Source organism: Syngnathus floridae, chromosome 7, assembly GCF_059516105.1.
Source record: "Syngnathus floridae isolate MCC-2025c chromosome 7, RoL_Sflo_1.0, whole genome shotgun sequence".
NCBI classification, from domain to species: Eukaryota; Metazoa; Chordata; class Actinopteri; order Syngnathiformes; family Syngnathidae; genus Syngnathus; species Syngnathus floridae.
The window spans coordinates 8,970,540-8,980,897 of record NC_142419.1 but is presented as its reverse complement, the minus strand read 5'-3'; the positions used below and the strand labels follow the sequence as shown (position 1 = coordinate 8,980,897).

Genomic DNA, 10,358 nt, shown 5'->3' with positions numbered 1-10,358 from the left:
ATTCAGCGGCTATTGTGTTTTGGACTGTTATGATGAGGTTAATATACAAAATGTTTGCCATCATCATGACCCATCCTAATGACAATGCGGCCCGCAATTAAATAAACTTAAACACTTTTGCTCTAGAAGTACTTCAACTATGGCAGTTTGCATAATTTTGTCTTAACTGTATGCGCTCGCACACTTTATGTGAAAATAATTTACTTGTTTGTGTCATTTTTACATTTTTTTTACTCTGTAATATTTTTACTGCCCACTGAAGTAATTCATTCTTGTGTTTGGCATTCCTCGAGGTCTCTTCAACTCCCCAGATTTGGTGTGGTGAGCAAGCATCCCTGAGCAGGAAGGAAGATGTTTTATTCAGTAGGTAAGTGATAAGAAGGAGGGGGAAGTGTGATTATGATAGCAATCGGTCAGGCATCGATGCCCGAGCAATGTGAGACCCCACCAGGGCATTAATGGTCGTAGCAACCCGAGCCTCCGCCACAATTTGTTTCCAAGCAGAACCGCAGTCCAAGTGTAGGAGCCACCAGAATGAGGGGATGATGTGTAAACATACAAATACTTACTTTTGTGTGATGGTGAAAGGGAGGCATAGACAGCAAATGCACATAGGCCTATTTACACACACAAGCAAATGGACTGCACAGCAAAATTATTGCAATGCATATTAACAGTGCATCGTGAGTCTGTTACAATGTTTGAACTTCATTTTCTACTCACACTTAGTCTTGATGTCATGATTGCTTTTATTGTAAACAATAATTATGCCTAAAGTGTGTTGTATGTCCAATTTGTTTTAGCTAAATTCAGTTCTCGATAGAAAATGTGGAGAGGTCAATGGTCAAATCATTTCATTTTTAGTTGGACTGTAATTTGGCCATTATTACTCTGTGGTAATTTTTTTCTGATGCTTTACCAGATACAAATTTTGATCACTGAACAGAAATTGTAATGTGCTGTTTGAGATGTTATGTATGGTAAGGTGATTTATTTGGATTCCATTTAATATATCAGTTTCAAGTTAATATAACAACCGTAACATATTTGTCTTATTAAAATTCAAATGTTCAGTTTTTCACTTAGCAACATTATGGACGAGTGGTTAGTACGTCTTGGGTTCAAATGTTGGCCCGGGGCCCTCCTGTATGAAGTTTGCATGTTCTTTCACTTGCATGGATTTACTCTGGAGCCTTCTCCCGTATTCCCCAAAACATGCATGTGAGGAGTTAAATGAAGGTTCTAAATTGACCATATAAAAATGTGAGTTTGTTTGGTTGTTTTTTACTGTTATGTGCCTCTGGAATTGACTGGCGACTAGTTCAGGGTGCATCCCTTCTTTCACCCAATTTGCTGTCACTGAAACTGTGAACCGAATGAGGACAAGCTGGAGAAAATGTACTCTCTCTGTCCTGCGAGCTACAAAGCAGATGTACGTATCATACTATATCATAGGTAACGTATGTGACGCAAAGGAGAGAGCATCTGACTTGTGCTTCGGAGACTTGGACATACATACACGGTCACTATTATTGTGTGATAACGACATCTAGCGGACGCTTGAGGTAGTAGAAAGAATGGAGATTAACGCTGATTTTTTTTTAAATAATCTCCAGTAATTCTCAATTGTCAATCCTTGTCTTAACTGAAGACTAAACTCTACATGAAATTAAATGTGACCGTGAATGTCTATTTGTCTTTACTGTACAGGTTGTACAATTGGCACCAATCTTGGAAAAAGGAACAAATAAACAAACGAATGAATAAAGGCTTTATTTCAAATGTGATAGTAAACAATTACAAAATAAGCAACACAGAATAGTCAAGCAATGCTAATACAGACAAAACAAGACTATTTAGCATTTTTGAAATGGAGACGAAAAGATAAAGAAAAGCTTTTTCCTATGCATGTACACTATGCAGTAAACCAATTTCTATTTTTATACTGTTGGATAGATGGATAGCTTTGGTTAGGGTCATTTAAAAGTTTGAATAAGTGTGTGAATCAACATCCAATCATTTATAGTTTTAGCCATATGGTCAAGAAGAGCTGGTAAATCTCAGCCTGTCGTCTTATCGGCATATGTACAAGAAATTATTAATGTCGGCTTGCTTTCAGTTCCCTGAAATTTTCAGTGGTCTTCATTTGTACGAACACACTTGAACAAGTTCAGAGCTGTTGTTTCCAAACTTTCACAACAAGCTCGACATGTTCTTTGGCGTGCTGAAATGTCTTTTTAAAATTTCCATTTCATAGCCCGTCAGAAATCCAGTTGTCGAGGAGAGCGACCGACTGACGTCAAGTTCTGGAAATAAAGTTGCGGTACTAAGAGAAACCTATAATTATGGTATGACTTACTTTCAATAGTTTAAGAACTACTGTACTAGCTGGCAACTCAACCAGCTTAGGCAACATGTTCCAGCACATGTTCAGCACATGCTCACACAGGATCTGGACGCTATCATCTGCAAAACTGCACACTCACTGATGGGAAAAATATTTGACTTTGCTTGACAGCTTTGGTGGACAGCAGGGTCAACAGGAGGTGCACGGCTAAAGAATGCCCCACTAACAGTTGGTCAGAGCACTGTGTCTGTCTGTTTGTGTGTGTGCGTGTTTGTGTAGTGGAACTAAAAGCATATTTGAGGTTGTGGATGTTTACACATGCCATGTAATGGTAATGCATTCCTTTCTCATCCCAACTTCCAGCTTCATCCCTATTCGAAAGAAGGAATGCTTTTAGAGTCTTCTGCATCTCAGTGTTGAGAAGAATACTTTTTCCTCACATTGTCAACTTGGTGATTAGATAACATTGCTTTCCTTTGTAAAGTGCTGTTAAGTATACTGGTCTTCCGAGAGTTGATTACCTTTTTTTCCAAACTAACCAGGAGTAATTATTATTCTGTAGCTTTCTTCTCTTCCCGTAGTTTATTACTGATTTAATATTGCACACATTATTCTTATCAAAAAACCACATAGCCTCTGCTCTGTGACTTCCAAGAAATGCCACTGAAGAGAAAACATTGGCTTTACATACATATTCCATGCTGACGTGATATATTTATGTGAGCAATTAATTTTTGGATACGATACGTAACCACTTTGACTAACAACCAAACCTTTCCAAATGAAACCTTTCATGCACTAATTCTAGTATGATGTATCAAGAGAGCTCAATGTTGGCAAACCATGAATGATGCAACTTTACAAACATATACATATTGTCAATAAGACATAGATGTGTTTTAGTGTAGGCGAAAGCACAAGCAGAAGTGGTCACATTTTGCTTCTTGGCCAACAAATATCTCCTCATCAAAGATTGCAAGGATATATAGCTCAAGGTTTTAAGTACTTGAAAATGTGAAATGCTCCAAATGTATTCACATCACATCAACACCAAAGTAATGAAGTAATACACGCAAGCATGGCCTTGTTAGGGAGTTATGTAAGCAGATTACTGTAATTGATGTATGATGTTCACCAGCCAAAGAGTGGATGGCTGATACTTTTTTGACAACTTTCTTTTTTGAAAGACATTTCACAAGTGACATCAATAACATTGAAGAGAAACTTATTTTAATGCATCTTACTTTGATCAAGTCAACCATCCAATTCTTTACAAAATGAAAAGTAGGGCGAGACTGTAATCATGTGTGTCCACTGCACACTCCATCGGTTTAATCTTAAACAAGGACATCAATCACATTTGCATCCAAATCCCAGCCTTAGCAAAGAAGCTCCGTTTTAATTGACACTTTCAGACATGTAATACTGCATCGACTGGGATGATTTTATGCAATCATTACTGTACCTCTACCCTGAGAGTGCTTGTTTAATTCACACTCTTGAAATGGGTTGCGTCATAGGTTTGTTGCACCCTTTTTCGCTCTCAAGTCATTGTCGTTCCAAACAACAACGTCGCGTACGATCAAGAAGAACGTGTCTGGTGTCTTTTTCTCCCCGCCGTGTTTTTCCCCGAGGCGTCATGAACGCACCACAAGACCTCATAGACCTCTTTGAAGCTGGCGGGCTGGGCCCACACTCCAATGGGTTTCAGACCTAACGACCGCGGAAAAAAAAGTCTGACTTAGGCTCAAGTCCAGAAACGGGGTTGATGCTGCGACGCTTAGTATGAGGGGGAGCTTTTGGCTTTTACAGTAACGTCGCTACTTTACGGGTTTCCCCACTTTTAGCTCGTCGAAACTAGCGTGAGATAGTGATTGGACTTGACAAGCCCGCTGCGCTACTGTATCCACCCCCCCTCCCAGTTCCACACAACCAGGAAATCGTCGAGGTGTACTTCGATTATTCCGACTTGCTACCCCGTTTGCGGGTGTAGATGTGACTTTACCACCCCCTCCGACATATGTTTTAGTGTTGGTTCAGCTAGTTTGACTTTAATCCGACGTCTTCATAGCTCAAGTGAGTCCAAGTTACCCGCAAGGAGAGGAGCTTCACCCCGGCCGAACAATGAGGTGGGTAACAGCGACTCGAATCACCTTCATCTTTATTGTGTTCCCAGGCTACACTCTTGTGTTTGGGCCATTAGAGTTCAACAAAGGCGCTGGGACAGCATTCGCTTTGTACAGAAAACCGTTGCGGTCGCTCCGCTGGTTGTTTGGAACACGCTTGTGCTACTTTCTGTGCTGTTAAAAAAGCCAAAACCCTCCCTCACAGGCTTTTAAAATGTGTTGAAGCAAACAATTGTGTGTTTAACATGAAAGTTGTGTGTGGCAGCTTTGAGAGTGAATATTCGATGTTGTGTGAATCAGGAAGTGTGTGAGCGTAATGACAGCCTGGTGCTACCTGTTCAGTCTCTCTGAGCTACTCTCAAGTAGTTGAACAGGTCAACTGAATTGGGTATTCGTTTGACAATTTTGTCTCATTTAAAAGTTTGATACATTTGTATCGTCCGATAGCATTCAGAGTGTTGTCTTAAGACTTAAGCCGCAAGTGCAGGATAACCAATTGTCCTAAATGCATAGCATGATGCTGAGATCAAGGCGTGCATTTCAAAGGCACACATTAAATTCATGTGTCTTGTACTATTTATCTCCCTCTGGGTTTTGCAGCAGGGATTAAATTGCTCAGTGGAAAGAAGCTAGTGTCTTCAAATTCCACATCCTGTCACAGCCTGTGCGGTATGAAATGACATGCTTCGAAACCACCACTCCTCACTTAAAGCGCCCGGCACTGATTTGGAGGGGGCAACTCTAAAATCTTTTATAATTTGCAAACTTGACTGTTGAGATTGTCATTGTGGGACACTATCTGTAACAGTGCAGTGCAGGTTTTATAACGTGTTTTTTTTTTGTGTGGTTTTTAAATCTCACTTTTATCTCTTGCACCAGCCTTTTCCGTAACAATAGGCCTTTACGGAAAGTCAAATCTTCTAACCTTTCTACCACCTTTCCTTAACCTTTGTGGAAAACGGCATCAGGTCACACTTGGGAAAAGACAGCACTGTTTGATGGGTAATCAGTCAATTGACAAATAATAAATGATCAAATGACTAATAATAGCCATTAGAGAAAATATTGAATTTATAATTGTTCAATTCTGTGAAATTTCAGCCTCTCAACAGTGAATCTACAGTTTTGTAGTCCTTCGTAAAAGGAGACAGAGTCTTTGTGTTATTTCTTGTTTTTTGTTTTTTTTCCAAAAACAAGTAATTGACAAACATATGCTTTTAAATAATTCCCAAAAATTGACTGTACTTTTACTTATCCAGTGCGACGACGAGTATTGCAGGCTTACATCTAGTTTAACACTGCAGTAAACTTGGTCTGTGGCCTGTTGCTTTAAAGCCCTGCCCAAGAACACAGATGCACAGATAATAGCAATGTCGCTTAGAGGAAGAAAGCAATTAGGACAGATCCAGATAAAAATCGAATGTTTAATTCATTTGTGACTAATTCAAAGTAACACTAAGAGAATGATGCGTTATTATGATGAGAAAATGTTTTTGATGTAAATGCAACAGTCTGAGACCAGCAGCTGTTGTCTCGTGAGACCTGTTACATAATATCATGCAATATTTACGTTTCTGGTTAGGTGATCAAACAAATTCAACAAAAGAAGAGTAACAATCTCTTTAAAGTGTTTATACTGGTGTCGGTTTGTTCAAACAGATTATTTCATTGTTTTTCATAATTTATACTAAAGTTGAACTTTCTCAATATCAGCCTGGACAATTCTCATCTTCATGAAGTCGTACATTTAAACTCTTAATGGTTAAATGGCAACCTTGTTTTTATAAAATGTAAATGACTAACTTGATTCTCTTAATATATCAACTTTGTAATATTACTTGTAATATCTTTAGTTACTAGTCATATTTCCAATTAATTGTCATATTTTTCTGTTCTGTATGATGTTGACCATTCTCTCTCCCATGCCAACCTAACACCTGAAACGTGTTTCAAATAATAATGCTTTATTTCAGCCAAATTACAATTTTATGAGTGGTTCAACAATACTGCTGTGGTATAATTGTCAGTAGTGACAAATAGAAATGAAATGGTCCTCCCTACTCTTGCGAAAGGGCTGATGTATATTGTAATCAAGTGTTCCTCCACCTGCCTTATCTGTTTCTTCAAAGCCTCTGGCAGCTTCACTCAGAAGACCCGCTTGACCTTGATATGTTGTCACTCTTCTCTCCGAACAGATACAAAAATGCAACTATTGTTTCTTTGTGAAACGCTCCGGTAAGCCAACCATGACATATTCAAACCTCCTAAAATCCCTGTCTACTTCATTCTGATGTTCATTAGTAGAAGTGTTTGGCCAGGATATCCTATCGTTATTTTCTGACTGGTTATTAAATATTAACTAATGTAGATGGCATCCTGTGGTGCAAAAGTATGTCAGAAACGCACATACAGCATAGTGATGCGACGGTACAATAAAATTTGTGCTCATGACTGTAAATACAGATAAGAAAACCGGTTCCAGTCAGCAAAAAAAAACAATTCACACGACACACTATGACCCAGTTTACACAATTTTAAGAGATGACAGTAATATTTTGGTAAAATCGTATTTCCCACAATTGAAACATTCAAGAAATTCTATGGATTGTGAGTTAAATACACTGATTTTCATCAAGTATAGCTCATCTGGCTTGCAGTGTCCTGCTCTTGTACAATATGCTGGCATTGTGGACATGGCATTATCACGGAACTCCAGCAATGGAGTCACAACACAATTCTACTATGTTTCCTTTTGATCTGCTTGGTGCTGTTGTATATTATTAATCCAATTTAACAAGCATGAAGTGATGAGCATTAAACGTACATTAGTGTTGGCGCTGAATGACATCGGTGAGTATAATAGTTATACAAGCGTGGCTAAACAACCAATTTTTAACTCGGTTGTCTTCTTTCTCATTAAGTGTTAAACATGTGTTCATTCAGTGCTTTGCCCTATGTTGTTGTTTTTTTTTTTTTTTTTTTTTGTTTTTTTTTTGTTGTCAAGGTTGAAACGTAGAGCCGTGCCAGACTGTATTTAGAATCAGAATCAGCTTCATTGACCAAGTTTGTGCTTGCCAAACAGGGAATTTGACTCCGGTTGATCTCAGCCTCTGTACAACATTTAAGTGACTGACAACATTCAGGTAACTCACAACATTTAAGTGGTGAGAGCAGGATGTTATTGCACAGTGATGTCTCTGAGTCTCTGAGTTTTCTATTGAGTTTGAACTAGTCATCGCTGTTATTGAAACGTAGAGCTGCGCCAGACTGTCTTTAGTTTGAAATAGTCATCACTGTTAGTCATATTGCTTGCAGTAGTCATCACAGGTCAGTTTTAGTGTTATTGCAAGGTAGGAGGAGGCAAATGAAGTAGTCATGGTCTTGTCTGCATTCAAGAGTGTCAAATAGGGTTGTAAAATCGTACCTCACTTTCAAAGATTGTTTGTGTTGTTAGGATGAAAAGTGTGTGTACTGTGGCCGAACACTTATACAAAGAAGAGAGAAATGTTCTTGCGTCGAGTTGTCTGTCACTATCAGCTGTAGTTTATTACAGAACATAGATGTACAACAAAGTATTAAACAACGAACGTCAGCTACATGTATGCTGTTATACATTAAAACCCAGCTATGCTAATGCTGATCAAAATTAGCATGGGTGTTCTAATCACTTTTAAAGCTTCAAACAACACACATGGAGCAATCCAGGGTGTGCTATATTGTTGCTTGATAACTAGTATTGAGGACACGAGAAACAATTGAACGCTTGCGTTTAAACTTTAGAACGCAAACAGGGCAATGTGCATTCCTTGTAGCCATGGCGACTGTTGGGAGAAGGGGAGGGGCGAGCAGCTACAGCTACACTGAAGGGACAAACTTAGCTGCTTAAACTAATCACTAACTCACCAAATGGCACTTCATGTATACAGTCACCCACAAGGATTGTTAAGTTAACAATTGACTCAACTGCGAGCGCCGTATCAAGCATTGTATCCTCAAGAGACTCACCTCCAGTTTGTGAAAAGTTGACATAAGAAATGGTTGGTAAAAAAATAAACGTCTCTGATCACAGTACATGGCGACAGTGATCATTTAAGGCTACCTCAGACTCACACCAGCGTCTGGATAAAAGCCGGACGTGTGGCACTCTGACCAGTCTTTTGTTGATATTACCTTGTTGAAGTGATGACTGGAATGCTGTGCCGTGTTCTTTGTCATTTGTCCTTGTGGAATGTCAATGTTGACCCTCAGCTGGAGCTAGCATGTCAGAAGTGCATGAGTTGCTCTTAAATGATTTGAGAAGCATATTTGGAATCACCTTTCATTATACAATTCTTGCCATTTCCACTAATTGTCTCTGCACGTCACCTCTATGCTAAATTTAAAGTTGCATTGCTTGTTATGTTGGCAAGAACCAATAGAGAATCCTACAGATGTGTCCCCTCCTTTTGGTCCCTGCCTGTTTTTCTGTTTATACCACCACTGACATTGTGACTAATATCACGGGAAGTACATTGAAGTGCTTTATGTGTCAGTAATAAATATAGAGGGGTGATGCCAGCCCACGTATGATTCATCGACTGGATGTAAATAAAAAAATAAAAAAGTATTAAAATGCTTGTTGTGTCCTGAACTTGTCAGGCTTGCACACAAGTAATGCACCTTTTTAAGCCACTGAGTTCTCTATGCTGCATGAAAGCCAGATGCAATAGGCGCCCCCACTTCTTAACTCACTGCCTTATTGATCATCTTTTTAAGCGGCTAAATGGCCTTCTCTAACTGTCAGTACTTTATTTAAATTGGCTTATTGTTTTGCATTCCTGCCTCACTATTAGAAAGGCAGCTCTTTCAATGTTTTCTTTTTTTCTGCCTCGATCATAGCCTCCTTGCTCTAATTCTCCCAAAAGCTGGACGCTTTAATTTACAGTATTTAGCAACATTGTATTTGCCCATATAAACCCTTGCAAGACGTTACCGGTTGTTTTTTGCAAATAGTGGTGTGTTCACGCCATGGGGGTTGCGTAACGTCCTTAACAGTAGGTTTTGTGGATTCTTTCATGTCTCGACTTGTTGTAACGCTCTTGCTCAGCCAGAGTTTTCTTTTGAAGTCTGATCTGATCTACCCAATTAGTTTGCTTTTAAAATTATATGAAATAATTGCCAGCCTCAAATTCAATGCAAAACATACGTTTAATAAAAAAAAAAATAAAAAAACTTCAAATAATCACATTTGGGGAACTAAAAACGTTGCTCTTGAGCAAAATTGGCACACTGTTCTCCACTGGATGAGCAACAATTGTTCTAGGTAATAAAGTAATCACAGGAAATCCTGCCTGTGATGGTTTTATTGCATGCACGTTAGGTGGTACAAACTAAGGTGCAAATCATCTGTCGCATTATGAATTTGCTTCAACATTCTAACTCTGTAGCCCCCCGCCCCCCTTCTCTGAAACATGTACCACTTTAGGTCCTCCCACCTCTTCTACTCATAAGTAGACCATTATACTGACCTGCCTTTTGGATTAGACTCTTTGCAGCGACATACAAAACCTTCTATTGTCCCGTTTCCTTGGTGGTGGCTGCTGTTTTCCTTCTTTAATAGCGGCTCTTGGCCGTTTGTTGTGTATGATACTATTTAACTTTTTCTTTTGTTAGCTTTCTCACAGGAGATAATTCTGTATAAAGTAATACAAGACATTGGCTGCGCTGACTAATGGAACCGCAGTGGAGTGTCCAAGGCAGACTAGCTTGGAAAAGCGGAGTGTCTTTGTAACCAAATGTAGCAAAGAGGCATCTGAGATGATGGAGTGCCTGCATCTAACAACACAATGCAATCCATCAAATATCTCAAGATGGGGAGATGCAGTGTGATCAGCATTGCTAATGAC

The 10,358-nt window shown here is 39.1% G+C and overlaps 1 protein-coding gene across 3 annotated transcripts in view; it reads left to right on the top strand.

The window, feature by feature from the left end:
* The first annotated feature begins 3,994 nt into the window (after window positions 1–3,994).
* vaspb (vasodilator stimulated phosphoprotein b) overlaps window positions 3,995–10,358 on the top strand; it is a 21,680-nt gene continuing 15,316 nt past the window's right edge. Inside the window, exon 1 of one of the 3 annotated variants that reach the window (XM_088380083.1) lies at window positions 3,995–4,476. In XM_088380083.1, coding sequence (XP_088236209.1) covers window positions 4,472–4,476 — 5 coding nt within the window. In that variant the 5' untranslated portion in view covers window positions 3,995–4,471. The remainder of the gene's footprint in view (window positions 4,477–10,358) is intronic. The other 2 variants (XM_088380082.1, XM_088380081.1) reach the window with 2 other exon arrangements.